Source organism: Microtus pennsylvanicus, chromosome 18, assembly GCF_037038515.1.
Source record: "Microtus pennsylvanicus isolate mMicPen1 chromosome 18, mMicPen1.hap1, whole genome shotgun sequence".
In the NCBI taxonomy this organism is placed as follows: Eukaryota; Metazoa; Chordata; class Mammalia; order Rodentia; family Cricetidae; genus Microtus; species Microtus pennsylvanicus.
The window spans coordinates 39,817,832-39,842,810 of NC_134596.1; the positions used below are offsets into that span (position 1 = coordinate 39,817,832).

The 24,979-nt window shown below is 48.2% G+C and overlaps 1 protein-coding gene across 6 annotated transcripts in view; it reads left to right on the forward strand.

Moving 5' to 3' along the window:
• Tenm4 (teneurin transmembrane protein 4) overlaps window positions 1–24,979 on the forward strand; it is a 677,803-nt gene that overhangs the window by 553,776 nt on the left and 99,048 nt on the right. For 4 of the 6 annotated variants that reach the window (XM_075953236.1, XM_075953232.1, XM_075953237.1 and 1 more), the window contains 2 exons: window positions 11,991–12,176; window positions 20,206–20,232. In XM_075953236.1, coding sequence (XP_075809351.1) covers window positions 11,991–12,176; window positions 20,206–20,232 — 213 coding nt within the window. The remainder of the gene's footprint in view (window positions 1–11,990; window positions 12,177–20,205; window positions 20,233–24,979) is intronic. The other 2 variants (XM_075953234.1, XM_075953238.1) reach the window with 1 other exon arrangement.

The following is a 24,979-nucleotide window of genomic DNA, read 5'->3' on the forward strand; positions in this document are numbered from 1 at the left end:
TGCCTTGCACTGTTAATCCCCAATGAACTTCCACAGCCTGGGAGGAGGCAGGGATGGCTTTGGCTGAGCTTTCTGAGTATACTTCAGTCGTGTCTGAAAACAACGAAGTCAAAACATCTAGGAAGGGGGTTAGAGCGATGGCTCAGTGGGCAAACGCTGTGCAAGCATGAAAGCCAATCCCCAGCCCCTCTGTAAAGGCCGGGTGCTGCATTGTGTATCTAAAGCCCAGCAATGGGTAGAGAGAGGCGTGAAGACAGGTGGACCCCAGGGGCTCTCTAGACAGCCAGTGCAGCTCCAGGTTCAGTGAGAAATCTTGTCTCAAAAAATACAGTTTAAAAGTGATCAAGGGATAAAGCCAACATTGATCTCTAACTTCTACATGCACTCACACACGTGTGTGGCTAGCACACACATGTGATCACCTGCACACACACACACATACATACACCTTTGAAAAGGACTTTGAATAGATTCATTGATCTCATCCTCCTTAGTCATAGGCCTAATGGTCATAGCTGATACCAGGCATGTATGTGGACTCATGTAGAAAGACAGAGGAGAGTCCCATGCTGGGAGGAGTCCCTGACACAGACAGACCCGGATTCGAACCCTGGCTACTTACTAAATATAACTCTAGAGAAGTTCCATCACACTTTAAGCCAAAATAAATGGAGATCATGGTAGAACCTACCTACTTCTTTGTGGGATTGTTTAAGATAATGTTAAAAGGAGCTTAGCGTGTAACTTGGCCAATGATATGTGCTCGGTTCATGTTATTGCTAATTATGATTTGGTTAAAATGCCCATTGGAGAAAGTAACAAATATTCAGAAAGACATGAGAGCCCTGTAAAGGCAGATGTTTGTGCCTGTGATAAAATACCTGGGAGGTAATCAAGAAAGAGTGGAACTTAAGTTTGGCTCACAGTTTAAGAAGCTCAGTCCATGGCCATTTGGCCTCACTGCGTTTGGATCTGTGCCAAGGCAGCACACTGTGGTTGGAGCAGGATCGGCTATGCCGTGGCTGCCAGGAAGTGAAAGAGAGAGACAAAAAGAGGCAGTATCCCATTATTCCCGTCTAAGAAATGCCCTGAGTAAAAGTAACTTACCTGTACTTGGTCTCATCTAGTAAAAAGTCAACCACTTACTAATAGTGCCACAGAATGGGGACTAATCCTTAAACGTACGGCTACTGGGGACATTCAGGATCCAAAGCATGGTGGTGATTTGAGCACTGTTTTGCAGCCACGACTCTGAAGACAAACCAACATGGGGTCAGGGTCTATGTGATAGTAGACCCAGCTCAGGGCTGAACATTTGTTAGGTTCTCGTGATGATTGCATTGAGTGACTGACCAGGGAATGGTCAAAGTGAGGATGGCAGAGCCCCGAGGAACACACACACACACACACACACACACACACACACACACACACGGGGGGGCGGCTATAGCTGAAGCTCCCCGGGAAAATCCCAGCATCACAAGATGGACATTTTCACTGTCTCGTGACTCCCTTGCCCTCCTAGTCACCTCTCCCTTCCCCTCCACCTCCACTCACTCCACAGAGCTAAAGCCAAGCCCTAGAATCCATTTCTGTCACGGTCCAGACCTCATTCCTCTTGGTTCGGTGCCTTCCTGGACAAGGACAAGGTTCAGCCCTGGCTGGCCTCTTCCAGAGCATCTCCCCAGAGAGCAGCTTTCCCATCAAGCGAGTACGCTCATTGTCTGCGCCCAGCCTCCACCCAAGTGCTTTAGCTGGTTTTTCTTTTGCTCAAGATGGGCAGGGGGAATTTTACCTCTTTGGCATGATCCTTAAACTCAGCAAAGCCTGCTTTTCTTCCAGAGTCTACTGGCTTCTAAATCAGTTCAGGCACTCGGATGCTTTCTAGGCACCGACTGCCCCAGGGCCGGGTTCTTTTTGGGTCTTCTTTCCCACTCTCTCCCCAGAGCCTCTCTTCTCCACCTCATGAATTGGGTCTTCATTCCCACTGCTCAGCAAGCACTCTCCCATCTTATCTTCTAGAAATGACTTTTATTTGAGTGGAGCCTGCCACTGCCTTTTATTCCTCTGGGTTGCTGGCTCCCAGAAGCAGTACATGGCAGACTCTCGCCTGGAAAATGCTCGCACTGGTACTTTATGATTCTTGTAATTTCATTGCACTTGAGTTTCATGGAATAAAAAGTGGAGATGCATTGGAGATCAAGTGGTGTGGGTCTGAAGGCAGCATGTGCCATCCATAAAATCGTGGGATTTGGAGCAGGACCAAATTACCCACTAATAGTAATACTAATACTTATTCTCCTTGCAGGACTGTTTTCCAAATTAGCTTTAGTAAATGTGCATAAACTATCTACTATGGTGCCTGGCATTCAGTAAGCGCTTAATAAAGGAAGCATGAATACATTTTTTTATTATGCATGATTAGGTCTAAATCAGCCCAGCAGTTCTTAACCTCAAACAAATTCAGGGTTGGAGGGGAGTTTATATGGTCCCCACATTAACATCAGCCTCCTCTCCACCAGGTAGCTCAATCTCCACAGACAGCATCCGAGAACAGCTCTAGGCCTGTACTCAGTCCACAGCTACATGCATTCCTGTCCCCCTTTCCCACGTCTCTCGTGTGCCGGAAACCCTGCAATCCACCCAAGCATGACAACCGCTAAGAGCTCTAGGTGGCGTGCGCACCATAGGTTCAGGAGCATGGAGGTTAGAACGTGTTGAACTTGGCTAGGCGATGACCCAGGAAGGTCCTCGCCGAGGAGTCGTGAGAACCATTAGGAGGAAGGGAATGGAAAGGAGGCTTCCGGGTACCCCACAGAGTAACCACATGTGCTCCAGCAGATAGCTGTCTGAGAGTCCGGTAAATTTGTTCCTCGGTCTCACTAGCGGGGAACCCCTGGGAGGAGAGGGTAGGCAGCGAAGCTAGGACCCGGGTAGGTGCAACTCTAGGAGCTCATCAAATAAATACCTCCCCACCATTTTTGATTAGAGGCCAGGGAAACAGGGCAGTCAGGAAGGTACTTGCACTTAAGCGTGAAGACTCAGTTGCGTTAAGTCACCAGGACACAAAAGGGTGAGTCCGGCAGCCTGCACACTTCAGCTTAGCAACGGAGAGGCAGGGGCGATCAGATCTCTGAGAGTTCAAAGCCAGCCTGGTCTGCAAAAAGAGTCCAGGACAATCAGGGCTGTCTTGGGGTGAGGTGAGGATTTCTTTCAATGAGCCTGGACTATTTCCCTTTTAGACTCCACTTCTCCCTTTGTTCTCAGATCTACCTGGTCCAGATTCTTCCTAAATCTGGATGAAAACCTTCCAGATTCAGATTTAGGTTCTCTGGGCTTCCGTTCTCTATCTCTCTTCTTCCTTATAAAAGAAAGAAAAGAAAAAGAAAAAAGAAAATCACAAAGCATATAAAAGAACAAAAATAATTGGATGGGTTAGATGGATAAGAAGCTGAAAAGCTCTGTATTGAATTAAGTCACAATTGACAACACAATGAACTAAATGCTTTTTAAAAAAATAAGCTGAAAGTAGCATCAGTATTAAGAAAAATTAAAGCTCTGAACATAGCCACTGCATTAGCGCTAAATTTTGAAAATGGTAATTCAATTTTATTTACGAGGCAAAATATAATTACATTTAAATTTGAGGGAAGAGAATTTAATTCTTATTAATGACAGAAAGACCGAGCGAGATGCTTTAATGCCAGAAAAATTGTCTGATGTTCATGGATGGGAGAGAAAATTAGATTGGGCGTTGAGCATTCTCCCCTGTTACAAGTCTCATTTGTGTAGCCAGAATTGTTCTCTCTCTGAGAAACATTACCTTCTCAGCCCAGAAAGCACAGTGCCGACAGCCAACTAAACATCAAAAGGAAATGATCGGGCCAGGCTATTTCTGTATAGGTATGTTACAAGACGGAAAACTCAAGGTTAGAATTTCACCAGAGGAATAATATCCATTGAGACCTGACATTTCCCATACCCCCTCCCAAAGCCAGTGACAGCCTAAGTATCAAAGTTCAGAATAATAAATATCTAAGAGATTAATACCAGTGCAGAGGAGGGGAGTGAGGTGGGGGAGGCGGGGAAGAACCCACCGGTTGGCTGGGAAGGAACTGGGTTTAGGCAGAGCAGCGAGATGGTCAGTTAATCAAAGACTGGAAAATTGAGCCCAGACAGGCACACTGCTAAATACTGCCAGAGTTAAAGGTTGATAAAGCAAAAGCTGGCAGCTTTGTAATTTAGCAGGATTTCCCTCGACAGCCCTGGAACATTTCCTATCAGAACTGGAGCCTTTCAGTATGCAAATAGAAGCCCTCCTGCCATTGGACCTCAGAGTTGGGCTTCTGTTTGGATGCTCAGGCTGACACTTTGTAGCAAATCTCCAGTCATCATCCTGAATCAAACTGCTGGGACGATAGCTTGTGATTTAAAAGAAGAAGAAAAAAAACCCTGCTCTTTGAATGGAAATGTTACATTTTGCTGAGCCCCTTCCCATATGGGCTTCATGGTTTATTCAAACAATGACTACAGAAGCCTCTGACATGGCAGATGGGTTGGTTCCCAGGAAACCAGGGTTCAAGGAACTTGGGTGACTAACCCAAAAATACTTTGTGAAAACTAAGATTGAAAACCAGGAGCTTCTCGGGTCAGGGTTCATGTGCAGCTACCAAGGTTTGTGCTACGCTGGCTAGGCAAGGCATCAGGATCGTGTCAATCAACTCACGTCACGCCACTGCCAGGGACCGTGTATCTTAGTGTTGCTTCCTGTTGCTCCTCTGAGTCCCCAGCTCCTTCTTCCTTAACTGGACGTCCACTTTAAGGGGACCTCCTGGTGACAGTCTTCCAGCTACAAGCCGCCTTCTGATTTCTCCTTGCTCTTCCTCCCTTTTCAGTTTCTACCCATCCCAGCATCCTAGGTCTCAAGCTGCCTTTATTCACTACTTTCTTCTCTTGTTCCCGTACCTCTCTCTCACACCCGCCTTGCCATCCCCAAGCTCACTCGTCCACTCGCTGTCTCTGGACACGCAGCTGCAGTTGTGGAAGGATCTGCCTTCCGGCAGCCAGATCGCACCCTAAGCGTGATGGGCAGCCCCTCCCGTGCCCTCCAGCTGCAGGTCTTCACACACAGAGCTGCAATGCTCGGTCCACAGAGGGGCTATCTCAGTCTCCACATCTATTCACCAGCTGCAGGTCTTTACACACACAGAGCTGCAATGCTCGGTCCGCAGAAGGGCTATCTCAGTCTCCATATCTGTTAACCAGCTGCAGGTCTTCACACACACAGAGCTGCAATGCTCGGTCCGCAGAAGGGCTATCTCAGTCTCCACATCTGTTCACCAGCTCTCCATGCAGCGATATTCTTGTCTCCTTCCTGAGGATTGACACCATCGCTTAAGTCCACGCCCATTGTTCTGGATGGTCCTTCGCACACCCCGGGCCCCATCCATCTCTCTGCCTGTACTCTCTGCCCAGCTGAGGAGCTGCCCACAAAGCCTGTCCCTCCAAATACACTTTGGATTCAGTGCCCACCAACTGTTCAGAGGCACCTCAGTGGAGTGCCATCTCCTTGTCCCCCCTCCTGTCTTCTAATCCCGGCTATTTCTGCTACACAAACATGACGTTTAATAACTGTTTACTCATGGGAGGTGGGAAGAATATAAAGCGCCTTCCTTGGACTTCATATAACTGGTCCCAAGATCTTGGTATTGACACCTCCAATGTCAGCAGTCACGTTGTTTAACTCAGCCCATAATCTACTAAACAATTTATACTAAGACAACACCGTCAGATTGTATCAGAGGCCTGACCTCCATTGATTGCACAATTGACAGACGAAGGAAGCGAGGATAGACAGATAGATCTTCCATTCTAGCCAAAATGCCACTGAGCAGATCACCTCACCTGCCCACGCTGTTGGCTCAGTTGGGATACATGAGTCGGTCCTAGGTGTTGATGGGGGGATACGTATGAGCACCACCTATAACTCTGGAACATGTGGACGCTTGGCTCTCCCCTTGTTTTGACTCACATGCTGGCCAGTGTGACTTGGACTTAACATCTGCCAAGTAATTAGACAGAGAATGCCACCAGGAAGCATTAGAAACTGTTAAGTCCTCTACCGAGTTTCTAAGGTCAGTCTCCAAATCTCAGGTCCTAAACACCATGGAGCATCTTCCTTATTACCCCTCTCAGTGCACAGTACAGACTTAGGAAGACGTCCCAGAGGTCACACAGGGCAGATCCTGTCTCCACACCCAGGGAATTTCAAAACCATCTTCGCCTCCCTTTCCTTGATGCATGGGAGTGTTCATGCATTTGGGTGGGGTACCTTCTCTCTTCCCAGTTTGTCCGTCTTTCTGAGTAGATGGTGCTTTATGAGGAAAGTGTGCACGAATCTTTCCCAGCAGGGCAAAGATACAGCCTCACCTACCAGATTTTTAATGACTGGGATGTCAAGTAAGTCCCAACAAACCAAAACGTAACTGTGATAGTCCCGGGCTTCATCTTGGCTTGTATGGATGGAGACTTGTGTTTAATGAGAGAAGCCTGGGGCAACTTCCCCACACACACACACATGCTTGTACTTTGGGAAATAATTACCAATAACCAACTCCTGCATCTTTTCCTGCCCTTTTCACCTGTTCCTCACATGTCCATTCCCATCCGTGTCACAGGCAGACGACAGGTACCGCTCATGGGGTAGCGTGAAGGAAGATGGGTCTGCAGGTGTGTGTACTGAGACATTTAATGGTTATAGAGTTCACACAGATTGGACATGGGTGTCTAAAGCACTTATCCCCTGAGAATAGTGAACCTCTGTTTGGATGTGCTTGATGGAAATTTTTGTATAGCATGACCCCGAGATGGGGTTAAGCTCACAGACATGGAACAGACTCCTCCAGCATTTTTTTTTTATGTCTCTCTGTTCGTTCAACCAATCAAGTGAGGAACTGTGGTTGAGAAAGGGTAAAGGACTTTTCCCAAGGGGCCCTGGGAAATTTGGTACTCACATTTGAAAACAAGTCTATCCTATGGCTCCTGTATAAGAAAAGATTTCTCCCAGGCCCTGGGGCCTCCCATACCCAGGCAGAAACCTCTGGTTCTGATCACATGAGTTAAGTAGCTTTGCCAAAAGTTCTCTTACACTAGGTGTGGAGCGGGCATCAGCACTCACACTGATCTCTTGACTTTGCTACACTTGCCACGTCTTGTTTCCTTTTTATTAAAATAAATACATTAAAAGTACATATGAAATTGGTTGTGTTCTGACTGTTCCAAGCATAGATTCTATGCCACGGTCTTTACCTTTGGACACGTCAGTTCATTTGACCCGACAGAGTAGGTTAAATGCTTCTGCTGTGCTGGAATACAACTCCAGGAGACAGGAAAGCAGGCTTTGTCGGGTTTTGATTCTCAAGCCCTCTGTCACTTTAGCACTTAGGAAGATACCCATGCGAGAACCAGCCCTGCCACACTCTTTAAAGTGGCTAATACCACCCCCACCCCCACTTAGAAAGCAGGAAACCTGAGATTTAGAGAGGAGCTGTGACCCACTTCCCCTGAGGACGCTTCTGTTATGTAAATGGCAGATGAGCCGCCAAAGCACATTCTAGAGCACTGTCCTGCTTGGTTCTCACCCAGCGTTCTGTGAAGTTTCATCTGCTTTAATGTCAAGGCTGAATCTGAGAAGGAAAAATAAAACAGTTCCTTTTATTTCAAGGGCAAGAATAATAAACCAGAGTATTGGGGGGCGGGGAATAGGGAATGCAGTCAGTCCGAAGCCAAACGGTAAAGTCAAGTCTCGGGTTTCTCCTCCCATCAGGCGTTGAGGGTCCTTCCACTCGGTCCAACAGGCTTTTCTGTGTTACCATCAGTTAGCACCCCGTAAACATCAAGGTCACCCGGTCTGGGCCCCTCCCATTAAAACGTGCCAGAGCTCACAAGCCAGCTCGTAAAGGGCCTGTGGTGGGGGCGGGGGTGCCCAGTCACCAGGCAGCCCTAGACAATAGGGAAATGTGGCCAGCAAGAAAGTGGCGTGTTTAGATGATGGGACCAAACTCTGCATGCAAAGAACAAGATGCAGGGTCATCCCGGGAACTCTGCCCGGAAGATCCCATGAACACCCAGGGTTAAACTCGGGCAGAACAAAGAAAAACAAAACAATGGGGCCAGAAGTGGGCAGGAGAGGTCTGCTGGACCTTGGAGGAAGAGCTCTCCTGGGTACCCGTCTTGCTTATTCTGAGGCTCCATTTAAAGAACTGTTTGCTTTGCCGGACTGCATGGCTCCAAGGATGCCTGCAAGACCTTATCAAGCGTCCGTGGACTCCGTAGCTCTCCGAGCCACGTCTCTAAGGACAGTAACACGGTGTTCTCATAACGTTGCTGTAAGAATTAGTGAGAAACCGAATATGAAATGTGCTTCGGGAGGTGTAAAACCTGATAAAAGTGTTAAATCAGAAACATCTTCCCCCCCCCCGCATTACCTCATTTGATCTAATAGCAGGCCCGTGAGGGTAGTGAAGTGAAAGTTATCACCCCTATTTTACAGAGATGCAAAGTGAGGCTTAATGGGTTGTGTAATACAGTGCATTTTATGCAGTCCGTAAGTGACAAAGCCATGGGCAAGTCCCAGGTCTGCCTCCTCCTTAGAGCCATGGCTTTAACCCGTGGTAGCTAAACAAAAAGGTATAAGTATTAATAATGGCTGTGTATTAGTACATATGCTATAAGCAAATATATTAACTATTTGGAATGTTTATATATTTAGAATGCATATGTTGACTATTTAGAATCAGTTTGTGTCTTATGTGGACTGTGCTTTTCTGAGACAGAGGTTGGATCTTACTGGCCTGTGCGTTTCTAGCACTAGACACAGCTCGGGCTCAGGGCTCACTAGATGTAAATCAGTAGGGACTCCCTGACACCTAGATCAGGCACTGTGGAGCCTCTGCAGTGTGGCTCTCCGCATTCCCGTTACACAGAGGAAAGAAAGGACGCTCAGAGCAGCTGAGCAGCTCAGCAGGCTGGCAGTGAGCACTGCCAGGTTACTAAGTCTGAGGTGAAGCCCACGTCCTCTGTCCATAACTTCTGCTTCTGGAGTTTCGATCAACTGTAGACTGGAAACAAAAACTTCATCTATACTGAGTATAGATTTTTTTTCTTGCATCTGTTCCCTAAAGAGTATACCAAACAACTATAAACACAGTTGTTTGGCCCTGACAACTCCGTCTAGCGATGATTTAAAGTATGGAGGAGGTTATATGTCCATTAAATGCAAGTGCAGGGCAAAGCCTCACTCTCTGCCCTTGGCCCTTCTACCTCCCTGTGCCCTGCTTCCCCAAACCCCACAGCTTCGGCTGCCAGTCTCGTGGTTCACACCTCCGAGGACAGAGCGCTATTTGCTGTTGGCTTTCACACCATCAACTCCCACTTGGAAAAAAGTGCTGGGCAAACCCAAATGAATGCCAGGTTATTCTTCTCTCCCAGGGTGCTCAACCAGCCCCCAGAGTCACCAGGAGGTCACTGCCCTTTAAGTGTGTATAAACAGAAGGAAGTGTCAGAGATGTGACCCAACCCATGACCCACAGGGGTCTGGGGCCTGAAACTTGTGCTCTCTGTCCTTGGGCAAGCCCAAGATGTTGTCTGAAGGGGGTGACACCCTGGAGAGCTGCTGGATGTGGGACACCTAGTGCCATGGTTCCATCTTCAGACCCAGAGATGCAGACAGACAGGCTTGCTGGACATTGAGCCAGGCTGAGTGGCGTGCACGGGAACTCACCACCCTCAGGCACCTGTCACGTGGGGCATCTCCATCTGTCTGTTATTTAACAAGTATCAGTTCAGGAACAGAGGTGACCAGAGGGTGGAGCCCAAGCCCTGGGCTGCTGTAGATCTGGCTGTGACACGGAGAAGCACCCCAAAGTGTAGTCTGGGGTGGGGGGAAGCAAACGCCTAGCCACAGATGAATTACAGGTGAGAAGAGAAGCCAGGACCTTGGGCCAGGCCTTCAACTGTGGTTGTATTGTGTAACGTGGAGGATACTGTGGCACAGACTATGTCTTGGAGCCCCAGCGGGACTTTAGACATCTTCCGGTTCCCCCAGAAGTAGATGAGGAAGCTGACACCAAGAGACAGGGACCAAGTGACACCCAGGTCCCGAGACGAGTGACTAAGCAGGCAAGGGTCTCACAAGCCTCTCGGAATGCCTAGGGAAAGTGGGCTGCCCTGACCTCCATCTTGAGTTCCTTGACCCTCTGTTCTGTCCTGAGCACTCACGAGGGTCTGGAGAAGAGCAGAGGGCTGTTTTGTAGCAAGGCTTCACAGCACAGTCCCTCCAAACCAAAAGCTGTGGCTCGGTGGACCCAAGGGACCTCCTTCCATATCCTACAGCTCAGAAGCTCCTGGGCCTGGCACGATCCATGTCACAACTGCTTCCGCCCCTCTTCAGCAGCTCCCCAGGCCTGGACAGCAGAGAGATGCCCTGTGTACTGCATCTAGCCACAACCTCTATTCTGCGGTGGCAGCTTGGCAAGATAGCTACGTACAAACACAACATAAATAGCAGCTCTTATTGTGCTTTTTAAATTTCCCAGCACTTTGTTTATTGTATTCTAGGTTGATGGAAAAAAAAATGTCAGAACCGCTGAAATCCAATTTTATTTTCCTTTGTGTTTATGTGTGTGTGTGCGTGTACATGTGTGTGCACATGGGAGTCCCTGTTCTGTCACCCTCTACCCTATGTATTCCTCTGAGGACAGCATCTCTCCCTAAACCTGAAGCTCACCTGCTGGACCAGGCTGACTGGCTGGGAGACCCCGGGGCTGCAGACTTGTAGCCACGCCCAGCTTCTCTGTGGGTACCGAGGTTACAAACTGATGTTATACCTATGCTGGTGCAGCAAACACTCACTGAGCCACCCCCAGCCCTTGTCCTTCCCTTTTGTCGAAGAACCTAGAATATTAGCAACTTCTTAGCACCGCAGTGCCTCTAGCAAGGGAGAAATGGGTGGAGACAGCTTGATGCAGGTGCCATTTAACCTGGTTGCAAAGAAATTTAAAATTGTTGGGCTTTTCACACACAGGGAAGACTGTTGGGTCATGGGGAACGAGTTGATCAAGTCTAGTCCTCCATCAGAGCCCTGGAGAAGATCACCTGGGGTGTGTGTGTGTGCGCCTGTTCACGAGCTACACAAATTTCCTAAAAAGCAAACCTTTTGGTCTGAGATTTTCAGTAAGCATGAGGCAGCTGCTGGCTTGGAGCCCCAGGGACTTGTGAATTGGGCCCTGTGTATTTTGCACCCACACAGAGCAGCCTTTGTGAAGGATAAGGCAGCTCCTCTCTGGCCATGAGGTGTCCCCCTCCCCCGCTGTTTACTTTGGACCAGAGAGCTCATTTCAGTGGTGCCTGAAGCTGTGGGGAGCATCAAGCCCAAGGACAGAAAATAAACCCAGTTTCGCAGGGCAAACCTAGATCTGGGACAAGCCTGAAAACAGAAGCATGAACCAGCCATCCCTACCCCTACTCTCTCCCCCTCCCGCCCTCCCACTCTGTCTGCACTGGAGCAGAGGCTGTAAAGACAATCTTCATGGGGTCCTCGCCAGGCCCACAAGCGCCTCATTTGGTGACAGGGATGCATCCCCACTTTGTCTTCACCCATAGCTGATTTTTAATTAAATGTGACTTTTTCTCGCATCTGTTCAGAAGGCCGGTCCCCTTTGGAAGTGGCCAGCACAAAAGCAGAGTGGTGATAGGGAAAAGCAAACAGAGCAGAGCTACACAATCCCCCTATTCTGGTGAAGAAGCCAGTGCTGGCAGGCCTCTGCCAAAGGCCCATGGAGATTACTCTACCTAGCCTCTGGAATCCCCACCGCTCACAGAGCCTAACTAGGTGGCCAAGGGTGACCCCTGTTCCCAGCAACAACTGGCTCAATAAGCTTTTGTTCTCTCTCCTCCCACCCCTGCCCTTTGCCCCTCTTTCTCGCCCACAGAGATCTGTGCTGCTGACTGCGGTGGCCACGGCGTCTGCGTAGGAGGCACCTGCCGCTGTGAGGATGGCTGGATGGGGGCCGCATGCGACCAACGGGCCTGCCACCCTCGCTGTGCGGAACATGGGACCTGCAGGGATGGCAAGTGTGAATGCAGCCCCGGCTGGAACGGCGAACACTGCACCATCGGTATGGCAAAGGTCTCAGGGCATTCTGGTTGCTCTGAAAGACACTTGGGGGCCAGCCTGGGCCTCCACTGCATGTGGATAGAGGCCCAAAGTCCTTTCATCTGACGGCATTATGACTGGCTTCTCCTAGACATCAGCTGGGTTTAAGCGCACCATCTGGCATTTTCCACACACGTCCTCCCCCAGATGCATTCCCCACGTGGCATCTAGCTGGTTAGCAGGTCTTGCTCTTGAGCCCTTCCCGAGCTAAATGTGACATTGCTCTTTGCTCAGAGATGAGTCAAGTGGCGGCTATGGGCAAGGGCCACTGCCCCACTGAATCTCAATTTCCTCACCTATAGGATGGGGAGAATAAGGCAAGCAAAGAGCTTGGCACAGGCTGGCGCACGGTGGAGTGCCCCAAACATGTGGCCGTCGTTAGCAGTTTTATCATATGGCTGCACGGCTCCTTGTAGTATCCAAGGCTCCCGAAGAGGCCTCTAATCCCAGCAAAAACTCTTCTCCAGGTCCCTAGGCCACATCTGCATTTCTCTTTCCCCTGCCCCAGGCTTCCATCCTGTCTGCATCTGTCTCCTTTCTCCTCTCTGGGGGCTGCTCCGCACCAGGCCCTGCTGAAGCAGCACTGTCGGCCACTTTCAAAACAAGCTGATCACTTCTTCCCGTCTCTCTGCCTTTCCTGCTGGCTTTGTTGATTTTAAACACAGCCAGACGTTTCGCTTGGTTTATTATCCTGGAATGAACACTCACCAAAAGCTCTTTATTGGATCGACTGCTTTGTGTACGCGTTTTAACTTCTTCCCTTTCCTCTCTCTCTCTTTTTTTTAAGAAAGGGTTTGTGATCAGATGGTAAGCACATGGCTTTTATAAGGCAGGATTCCAGGTGCCTCTCAGTGCAGAAAGTGACCCCTTGGGTCTCATAGAAATGGCAAGAAAAGTCCTAACTTTTGAGAGAGAAACGGATTTTAAGCAAATTGTGTACCTTGTATCCAGTCTTTCTGTTTTGCCATTACTTCATATCCTCAGTCCTCTGAACATCCCCAAGTTAATAAACAGCTATGGAACATGTTCTATCTATTAACAATAATGGCTCCTAATTTTTGAGTATTTATGATGTGCCAAGCACTGTGCCTAAGGCTCTAACTGCATTATTTTACACTTCTAACAATGCAAAGAGTTATGGATTATTTTCTCTTTCTCGGGGACCTGGAAGTAAAGGGCGTATAACCTTTGAAAACAAGAATTAGAAGCTTGATTTTTCCCTTCCCAGCTGTTCGCCCTACGGTCCTTTGCAGCTGGTTCCCAGGTGTCCACCGGGCATCCAGCTCAGGCCCTGCCTAGAACAGGGCCCTGTTTGTCCAGTCAGGCTCGGAGTCCCCCCAACTTTGCCTCACCCCATGCTCCTCATAGATCCCTTCATATTGGTGACGCGGCTTTCTCTTCCGCACAGCAGACCGTGCCGTCCCATCTCATTCCGAGCTGCTTGACGACTTCTGTAAGGTTATCCCATCTCAGGTCTGTCTCGGAATTCTTAGTGAGCCTGGTCATCTCAGAGCCTCTGCTTTCCTCTCTCCTTTACTCCGAGGACAGCCTAAACTTTCAGCCTCTTAACCTGGAAGTTCATTCCCATTTCAGGAAAGAATCAGGTTCTAGAGAATGGCTCAGTTGGTAAGCTGCTTGCCTTGCCAGCGTTAGGGCCTGAGTTCAAACCCCAGAATCCATGTCGAAGCCAGGTGTGGTGGCTGATGCTCGTAATCCCAGCGCCAGAGTGGTGCCGACAATAGGATCTCAGTGGCTAATGGGTGTAGCCTAACTGGTGAGCCCTAGGCCAACAAAAGACCCTATCTCAAATAAGGTGGTGGTGTTCCTTAAGATTCTTCTATGGCCTCCATGCTGTGCACGAGCGTGAGCACACACACACACACACACACACACTTTTGTTTTTGATTTTTTTTTGAGATAGACACACACATATACACACACACTTTTGCTTTTGTTTTTGATTTGTTTGGTTTTTTGAGATAGATACACGTGTACACACACACACACACTTTTGCTTTTGTTTTATTGAGATAGGGTCTCACTTTGTAGCCTTGGCTGTCCTGAAACTCACTATGTGGACCAGGCTGGCTCCCAAAATTCCAGCAATCCACTTGCCTCTGCCTCCTGAGTACAGGGATCAAAAGTGCACCACCACACTCTGCTCACACATACATTTTAGAAAAAACAAACCATCAGAACCCAAGGAGAACACATTTTCCATCTCTTGCTTATGAAGTTCTGAGTTTGCTTTCCTAAATTCCAAGAGGTAACTGCCCTTTATAAAACAAGACCTCCCGCCCATGCCAAATGACAGCAAGGAGGGAAATTCTCCCTTGGTCTCGCTGCAGAGGATTGGTGTCAGGGCTTGTAGGCAGGCTGGACCACATCTGCCGTAGCCATTCATCAGACCAGCTTTCAGAAGATCCCATTTGTTTTGGTGCCAAAAAGCTCTACTGTCCTTTCTACCTCCCCTGCTTGCCCCATTGTTTCCCTTTAAGAACAGCTTCTTCTTTGATTGCAGATGGTTTTTCCTTTTAGATAAGAAATACATCAAGGTAAATATGCATAGCTGAAGAGGAAGGTTGACAGTCATAAATATCAAAAATAAGAAAAATGCCACAGGACACAGAGGAGGTCACGGGCGAGTCACAGTGGCTCAGATGAAAGGACTTGGGCTCAGGATTCTATTCTCTCATTGTGTGATAAGCGTTTTCTTTGTCCTTGTGTAATTTCCCTGCATGGCTCCCTTCTGTTTTTGGGTCTCTGCTGTGGCCAGCTGCATCCCTGTGAGAAACCCAGTACCCTCATGCTGAAGTAACACGTCAGTAACCGTGCAGGATAGAAGGGGTTAGGGGTTCAGCTTAGACAATGTTGAGTACTCCCTCCTTGCTGAAGTGGTAGGAAGGAGAAATCCCCCCTTTTGTATCCCTGTGAGCATCACTTGTAGGAAAGAGGGTGCCGACGTGAGAGACATGCCAAGCGTTCAATTCTCTCCCACCATCAGTCCTGAAGCTAGAACCTACCCTGCAATCCAGTTCTCTCCCAACCAGAGCAGATGCTAGTACCCTTGATGCCGATTCAGAGACCTCTGTGCTGTGGAAGGGATCAGACTCAGGGTCTGTTTATCTAAACATCGCTACCCTCCGCAAACAGGGAGGAATAATGTGTTTACCTTACAGCAGGAAGGAAGTAGTACATAAAGACCGAGGAAACTCTGGGCTCTTTCAGCCAAGTCCCCAGCAGAAGAAGTGTTGTCCCTCAGGGACACTTCCCATTGCAGATTGTTATAGTAGACATCACACACCTTCCTTTAGAGATTTGGTTCCCCCACCCTCACCCTCCCTGGATCTTTCAAGGAAGCTGCCTGTTTTATCTCCAAAAAGGTTGGTTTTCCAAATAAGAGAAAACACGTCAATGGCATCTTCTTTAATGCCAATATTGTTTTTACTCTCGTGAGAATGCGCCCCATGGAGCCCGTCCCCATCCCATGCCTTAGGTGAGGAATCACCCTCTCTCGGCACCTAGTGGATATGTCTCTGGTGAAATTGCCACAGGAAAATCACATGATTGCCCGGGACAGTTTCTCTCTCAACGCTCACAGAATGAGCAGCTGGATGATGTCACTGGTGATGATGGAATTCCAGCCCTCTCCTCCACCTCCCATCACCCCAGAAGAATTTCACCTGAAACTGTCCCCCACCAAAGAAAACAATTTTGTTTTGCTCCCTCAATATGCTTTCATTTGCGTCTGTGGGAGTCATTTGCGTATATGGAGCTACGGTTCCTAGTCTAGAAGCTAAGGTAAGATGGATTGACTTGGCTCTGTTCCTCAAGTGTGTGGTTCATATACAATCATCAGAAGTGCGATTTCAGATGTCTGTTCCAGGAATGTTATGGGTCCCGCCAGTCCAAGAATTGACCTCCAGTTTCTTAAGAAAAGTTGAAAATCATTGTTAAATTTAAGGTGTTTAATTTTTCCCCGTCTTTGAAAACACGTACATTTTGGATCAATTCTACGGTGATTATTTTATTCACCTCAGCGCCCCCTCATCTACAAAACCTCAGAACACGTGTGGGAAATGCCAGCTTCTGATTTCACTTATAAAATCCAACCTTGACCCCAAAGCTGTGATGGCAGGAGATGCCAGACATTCAGAATTATTTACTTGAACTTCGGGAGAGCCGTCCAATCACATAAACCCCGATTCTTAAACAAAAGCCTCTTCTGGGAGGAAAGACCAAAATAACACTCTGGTGACGCAATCACCTGAGTGAGCAAAACCAGACTTCATGATGAAGGGGAATTTTCAAGAAAGCCGCAGAATCTTCTAGAGTACCTTGTCCACTTTCTAATGGTAGCTCTCCAGTTTCACCTCGTAATCAGATTTGTCCTTCCACAAGAGCTCAGAAGCCGCTCAGGCGGTGTCAGCACCCGGGTGATGACCCTATGCTGTTCATTCCCAAAAGCTCTCTCTCACAACAGGGCCCGAGAGCCCACGGGAAAGGGAGAGAGAGGGAAAGAGCACACAGCGATCCCCCTGGAGCTGTCAGAGTCGAGTCTGTGCGCCTATGAAAAGGGTGGGAAACCGGAAGAAAAGAAAGGAGATTTGTGGGGTCATTTCAGGGTAGAAACCACTGACCCCTCATCTACCAGTCCTGCATTCAAGAAGAAGAAGAACAAGGACCTGTTGGGTCTCAGTAAGAACATCACGTTGGTAGTTGGTATCTTCCGGAAAGACATTCGCGTGACGATAACCCCCACTCCAGCACCTTCTGTAATGATCTCTACTTCATCTGTCATAGTGTGAGCCAGTGATGCAAGGGTTAATTGTCAACCCCGGATTCTTGGGGAGCGAGAAGGGGAAGCCTCTCACCAGGTTTGAAGCCTTGATAGAGGCCCCAGTGCTCCTGGGAGCTACTATGATGGAAAACCCTTAGAAACCTCTGTGGGTCCAGACAAGTGAACAAAAATAAATCTGCATCTTCACACCGGTGGTCCCAGGAATACCAAAGACACCTAACACACCCCACCTCAGAACCTACTGGAAATGACTCTGTGCTGCCGGTTTCTCCGTCTTCTCAGTGACAAGGAGATAGGAAGAACACCTATGAGACAAGGAAATAAAGGAAATACCTGCAGCCTGTGGGGGAAGATGCTGCTCCCACAGCACCTTCATCTTGGAGCCCTGAGTTGAACGATGCAGAGATCTCACGAACTCCTGAACCCACCTTCCAAACCACAAACTGTGGGCTGGCCACCATCGTCTCAAAATACCTTGAAGTCATGGATTTCAAGATGGTGGCGTTTGAGAACACTCCTGTCAAGATGTCCAGTCAGTAACAGTGTGGGCCTCTGTCTTTGTTTAAGGAAACAGCATGGGACTTCAAAACCCCAGATGTCGCTTCCTTTTTCTACAGCCTGAGATAAGGAAGTTTTGTTCCCTTTTCAGAGAACTCTTGGACTTGGCCATGAAGGTGTTCCCAGCCTTTTTAGTCGGTGTGATCTCTGGTGTCACCGTAGCAGAGGAACCCCTCTGTAGACTTAGGGTTTGAAATTTTGAAGGCCCACACTTCCTCCTGAAAACAGCCTGAGCTGCTCCAGTTACTTCTGCTGGCTTCTGTTCCCACCTATGGTCTGGAGACATTAGCAAGTGTTCTTAAAAGGGATTAAAGTATTTGTTCCGAATAGAGATCTATCGTACTGCAAAGTCCTCGGAAATGAAATGGCATTTGAAGAGAGAGCCCTCTGAAGTCAGCCCTGGCTTTCAGGAGATTATCCCGTGGAGTGTACCTCACCTTCGGGAGCCACCCTTGTGTCTGGAGACGATCAAGAAGGTTTTCTGTTCAGAAAACTCCCTCAAAGCCCGAGTACACAGCGAGGCGATCGTGTGGATCCCGGTGAGGGGACCCATCTACCCAAATCCTTGGGAGGGAAGTCACAGCTCACGGCACACGTCCTATGTCACTGAGTCTAGAGTAGTTAGAAGAATGTTGAACCAGGGTCCCCCACAGGAGCTCTGCATGCCGGAAAGTGAAAAATCGACCAGGGCCGGGACTTTCTATGCATCTGCCCTTGCTCTCTGGTGGCGAAGCTCCGGGACGCCACACAAGGTGATGGCTACAAGATCTTAGACCACCTTGCAAACTGAGATGAATAAACTTTTAGACAACTAAAGAAACAGACGAACTAAGAACAAGCCAAGTTCTCCTCTAGACCAGAGACCTCCTGGCTGTTTTTGAGATGGGCTTTCCCCGTGTTTCAGTTTTCTTTCATTTGGGTGGTCCCTATGTTTGCCATCCCATGGCCCCGTGTATTCACTCCTGCTTAAACGCCATTCTCCTTCATAGTCCCCTCTTATGTCCTCCTGCACAGAGCCCACGGCACCTCCGGGGATAAAGGGATGCTTGCAGGCCCCGTTAAATCACCTGCTCCCAATTTTCCACTTGGCTATGTGGCTTCCTGATGCATATATCATCATGACAGTTACTGCATTGATACATGAACTAAGAACAGTCTCTCATCTACCAGTATTGTGATGCAAACAGATAGATGATAGATAGATAGATAAATAGATAGATAGATAGATAGATAGATAGATAGATAGATAGATAGATAGATAGCAAATAGATAGATAGTGAATAGGTAGGTAGTAAGTAGGTAGATGGATGATAGATAGATAGATAGATAGATAGATAGATAGATAGATAGATAGATAGATAGATAGATAGACAGACAGATGATAGATAGCGATAGCAATGGTACCTGTCTGTCTTTTTTATGAAGTGAGGAAAAACCGGTCTTACAGTTCGTACAATCCTTTGGCTTCCAGATAAAGCCACTCCATCATTATAGTTCAGTCCCGTCTCAGGGACTTTTGAGTTGTACATGAAATCAAGCTGAGGATGGGGTACAGCCTGTCTGAGGCATTCATTGGTTGCTTTAGAACATGGTGCCTTCTGTCTGGCCTGTATGAGAACCCAGAAAAAAGATGTGTAGAGAAACCAGAAAAGGAAGCCTCTTTCACACCCCAACAAGGAGGGTAAAATAGGAACTGAAGAGATTAGTCCTGTTCTGGGTATCCAGACACATAGCACGTGTACACACTAGGTTTAGAAATCAGAGCAATGTTTGGCAGATACCCTCACAAGTAGGCAAGACCTTAGAGTGTCGTATAATTCAAATGACCCCTCCGTTGGAAAAGCCAAGCACCCATCGTTCCGTCTCTTGATAAGACATGGCCAGATTTCCCTCGCCTTGCCACTTTCCACAGTGACATCCATCGATCTACGCCTCACATCCTTCATAAGATGCACAAAGTAGGGGTACATCTTACTTGGCATCCCCCACATCCTGCATTCGAGTCTGTGTAGACATGCGCATTCCTGGATAATTTGGAAATGCCAAACAGATGAGCTAGCAATGTATTTCAGCCAAAGTCTGAACCTAGAACCCGGGTGTATATCAGAAACTAGGCAAAATTTACAGATCTCCAACCTCTCATTTCTCAGGAGTTTGTCTGCCCAAATAATTTGTCCGTAGAGCTGCCTCCCCTTGAGGGAGGTCGGCCATCGCTCTGGGTAGCCCAAGGGGTTAGCTGTAGTTTCCCGTGACCGTTAATGAACCTGACAGGGCAGGACTGTGGCCACTCGTGCAGCTTCCCAGACTCGTTTCTTCCGTCCTCCTTCTCCATACGTCTTCTGCTCCTACGATCACATTTCCAAATGCCTGGATCCCAGAATGAGTCGACTGCTCCTTCGGGCTCTTCATGGAGAATGCGCCTGCTCTCCGTCCTTCTATCCCATGTCATTTTGTCTTTGGTTTTTCGTTTTTGTTCCCCCCCCACCATGACAGTGGCCTGTCCCAAACATTGGGCACCACCCTGACTCCCCACCCTTCCCTGGTGTCTCCTTAACACTTGGCATGGTGACACGGCAGGCCGTATTGCACTTCCTTGGTCCTACCTTAAATGTCCTGTCTTTTATCTCCCAAGCTCACTATCTGGATAGGGTAGTTAAAGGTATGGTCTTCCTCTATTTTCCTGTTGTCTTTGTGTCTGTGTTTGTGTGTGAGCGTAAAAGTCACGTGCATAGAAGAATGTATATAACACACCATTGGCATGACAGTGTCTACATGCTGCCGCATCCCCAGCTTTGTCACCGTAGGAGGGTGGGTTTGGGGATGGAGAATGTCGCTCTTTGCCCCAGTCACATAGAGCTGTCTGTGACATTACCATTGTGTTGCGACCCTTCCATCACCCCTGCACCCCACCCCCAGACCTTCCACCCCGTCCACCCATCTCATGTCACCCCACCCATTCCTTATGGCCTCTGGCCCATCAGAATCCAGACACTAGGGACCAGCCTGGGTGGCCTGGGAAAGGAAGAGGCTCGGGAGCAAGAGAAAGCAATCTCGAGGCCCGCATCCCATTACTGCTGTGTTCCTTCTCCCAGCAGCCACACGGGGCGCACTCACTGTGTGCTAGGTCCACATGCCAGGCTCTGGGAATGAGAACTAGATGGCAGTCTGGGGAGAGGGTGGTCTGTTGCTCGCTGCCTGTTTTTCTTTACAGAGAAGGCCTGGCTTTGGTAAGTTTGTTCTACGAAAAGTAGCCCCTAATGGCAGCGTGATTTGTAATTGTGAAACATTGATATGGCTTAGGTGATGTCTAATTCTCCGCGAAGACATCAGAGCCGTAATAATAAGGCTCAGGTTGAAACTTTTAAAATAACCCAGCACTTCCTAAGGAGAAAACATGACGTCATAGCTTTTAATCCTTGGGTCTAAACACAGTGCCTGTGTCCCTTGATTAGGGACTTGTATTCTGTAATCAGCTGAATCCCAGCTCCCTTCCACACTCCATAGCCAGAGTGACCAGGGGGCAGGTGACTTCCCTGTCACATGGTCATCTGTAAGATGAGCACGCTGGAAGGTCTGCCCCACGAGGGCAGCGTGAGGGTGGCATGAAGCAGTGATCACCAAGCACCAGGACCTGGGTGGGGATGTCACTCCGTAGACTCAAGTGGCATGGTGCCGTCACTGTGTCCTTATTCTTTCTCTTGACTTGAAGGACTCAGCAAGATTAAAATCCAAAATTGTAATAGAAAAGGGCAAATTGGCTGTTTGTACGAAAGACTAACAACTTTAAAAAAAAATTCAGGAAAAGGTTTGGGGAACTATGTTACTATTCTTATTGTTGCTATGACCGAATGCCTGAGAAGAAGCCACCTAAAGAGAAAGAGTTTATTTCAGCTGACAGTCTGAGGGGATATTGTCCGTCCTGGTGGAAAGTGTGGCAGCAGGAACATGAGCCTGCCAGCCCCATTACCTCAGCAGTCAGGAAGTAGAGAGAAGACAGGAAATACAGTCTACTCCCAAACCTCAAAGTCAACCCCCAGTGATCCACTTGCCTCCAATAAGGTTCCACCTCCAAAAGGTTCCGCCGCCTTCCCAAACAGCTGGGAAACATGTGTTCAAATATGAGTCTATGGGGGACAGCTCACATCCAAACAACAGGGACCAATAATGGACTAAATGCTTTTCAGCTGGGTCAGCCTTGCCCCTGCAGCAAATGTATTACTAGGACCCAACCGAACGGATAGGAAGCAAGGTTTGTTGACTTTAATACACTGACCTTTGCTGAGAACAAAATCATACCAGCAGGAAATAGACATATCTCCGTGTTCTCCTGGGACAAGCGTTCATTGCAGTCACCATCAAGAGTGTAGACTAAATTCATAATGGAATCATTACTCAGTGGACCACTCCCTACCATGTGGAGTCCTTTGCGTCCATGAGTCTTGAGTCCTCTTAATTTTTTTTTCAAAGGAAGCAGATTTAATGCTGCCCATTTGGGTGAAAACGGAAGCTGAAGTTGAGGGAGTTTTAAGTGATTCACCCAGGTTACACGTCTGGGAAGTCATGAAGCCAGAACTTTGGACTTTCTGGTCATATCCAGATCTCCAACATTTTATATTCTATCACCATAAGTCACCAAGAATGTTTCATAATTCCCAGTATTTTACGTCCCAATCACATACGCCAACTGTATCCTCCCTGGAAAGTAGTTTACACCTTCCTCAAGCCGCTTGCTCTGATCTGTAGTTCAGAAAATTCCACCACTAGACCTTTATTGGGCTGAGGTCAATGAACCAGAACTTCCTTTAAAAGACAAATGCTTCTTGGTAAAATCTGGGTACGTAGCAAACCCCGTACGGCCAGTGTCCTAGCGCAATGGGCGCTGATTCTCAAACCCAGTTCGGAGGTCTGCACCGGCCTGCTTGAGATTTGTCAAAGCAGAGCGGTGGGGGGTATAGCTCAAGGAAAGCCCACTTCTGTTCTCTTCCCACTTGTGTTGGTAGAGCATACATAAATAATAGTCTCTTGTCTGGTCTCATAAACTGCCAGGAAATGTGGATTCCACACAGTGGCAATGGCCCTCTCTGCAGGGGGTCTATAGTATCTCAGAGAAGACTCAGAAGCAAATAATCCCAACCAGTGTGATAAGAGCCCTGCTGGTGGCGGTTTGGAGACCTCACCAAAGGAGGCAGGGTGCTTGCAGATTGTGGAATTTGACATGGGCTTTAAGACAGCTGTGAAAAGTTTTTTTAAAAGTGGGCAGAAGACATTCGTGATTTAGGGGCTCCCATTAGTCCTTTCTGTGGAAAAGGAGTTGGGGGAGAATATTAGGAGCAAGGAGATCAGTAACATTAATGCTGTCGCTGAGGTGAGAAAAGATGTTGATCTTGTGCAGGGAGGTGGGCGCAGAGATGAAGGGGTGCAAAGGACAAAACGCAGTTGGAAGGGCATGCGCTGGACGGAAGGCAACCCGCTTGCTACTCCGCAAGATTCTGAAAGGTTCCTGGCCACGCCTGATGCTGGTCAGCTGCAAAGGTGATATTGAGATGAAGTGGTCCCTTGTCATTTAAAGGGCATCGTTTCTTTTGAACAACTGAGCCCTCCTCTAAATCTCCAGACTACATTATTTTGGCTCCAGCAAATGCCTGGTGTGAGCCCTTCCATAGGGGACTGTTAATGTCACTCGGGCTCTCTGAATTATTGATGAGTTTCAGGGTTTGTGGAATTAACGAGCTTCTCCCATGGGGAAGGATGGGCACATTGCTTTAAGAAAATCAGCAAGTCACCCCGGAGGAGGCCTCCCCATGCTGGCTAATGGAGTGGAGGATGGGGGGTGATGGGTGCCAGAAACAAGTGAACCTTCTTCACTCCCAAGTACCCTCAGGCCGTTCTGATGCCAACGTACTGTGCAGGTCCTCAGGGTGGAACTTGGGTCATCTGAAGAAACCGAGAGTGGATAAAGTGGCCCCATATTAAGTGTTTCCCTCCCCTGGGTGCCTCTGAGTAGCACTAAGTGTGTAGAGTAGGCAACCAGAGGAATTCGCAGAAACCTAAGAGGGGTGCCCTGGACAAGACTATCACAGCACATATGTGGGAAAAAGAGTTCCAAGTCCAAAACAGAAAATGCTCTGGGAACAAACATGGGGCTTTCTTCAGTGAGGTGCTACCATTCAGTGTGGCTAAGAGCCAAAGTGTTTGCTGAACTCAGTTGACAACAGACACTTCGTCATCTTTGGTCGGTTTTCATAGTTGTTGGTATTGTTGTTGTCTGCGTCAGGGTGACCTGAAACTCTGTATAGCTGAAGATGACCCTGTGCTCCTGTGTCTCCTGCCTCCACCTCCCATGAGCTGGGATTCCAGCTATGTGCCACTACACCCAGATTTTACACACACACACACACACACCACATAAACATATATTCCTGGGGCTAGGCAAGCAGTCTACCAACTGATCCCCACACCCAGCCCCTATAGCTTCTCTTTAGAGACCCCTTACGACCAGTCTCTCACAGAGTTCCCTATGAGAATGAGTGTTTAAGATCTTATGCCCCACAGATGTGAGTGGCACAAATTTGTTATCTCAGGGCTTTGAAGGCTGAGTTAGGAGGAGGATCACAAGTTCAAGGCCAGCCTGGGCCAAATAGTAAAACCATTCCAAAATAAATAAATAAATTTAAGTTTAAATCCTTCCAGGAAAATGCAGGCAAAAGGTGTCTCCCTCCGTCCATCTATTAACACAAAGTCTGGCATCCAGTGGGTGATGCATAAAACATGTTGAGCTTATGAATTGAGTGATGGAATCTGATAGTCTGTCCTTCTTCATTGGTCAGTTTTGCTAGAGGTACCTAATGGATCATTCATGTTATACATCAGGAAACCAAGGCCAAGACAGGGGAGGTAGCTTTCTCAACCCTTACCAGTCAGGAGGGAAGAAGCAGAACCCGTTTCTCTCTGATCTGTTGGTTCATTTGAGCAAGTGCGTGGTGAGTGCCTGCCGTGTGAAGGCGCCAGGGGAAGCCCTGAGGCCTTTATGGAGTCTGCACTCTAACAGAGGGAGTGAGACCACTGAACTATTGAGAAATTAACCAATAACCAGAGTGACTGTCATCAGAAGGACAGCCTGCCTTGGAAGTTTGAGGTGATAATAGGATGGACCGGGACTCATGGCACTGCCCGTGTTACACCAATGCCAATTGCATGGCGCGGTGACCCTACAGCTATGTCCCTAGCTGCATGGCGCCCCTTCACTTCAGAGAGGTTGGTATTTGTGAGACCTAAACAATGGCACAGTTTGAGCAGCAGAGGGTTACTTTCCAGCGAGTGCAGTTCTTAGTAAAGTTACACACAGCTAAAATCCAATCCAGTATTAGTGGTCCTTACATGGTAAATGCCCCTTGTACAGTCAGCTC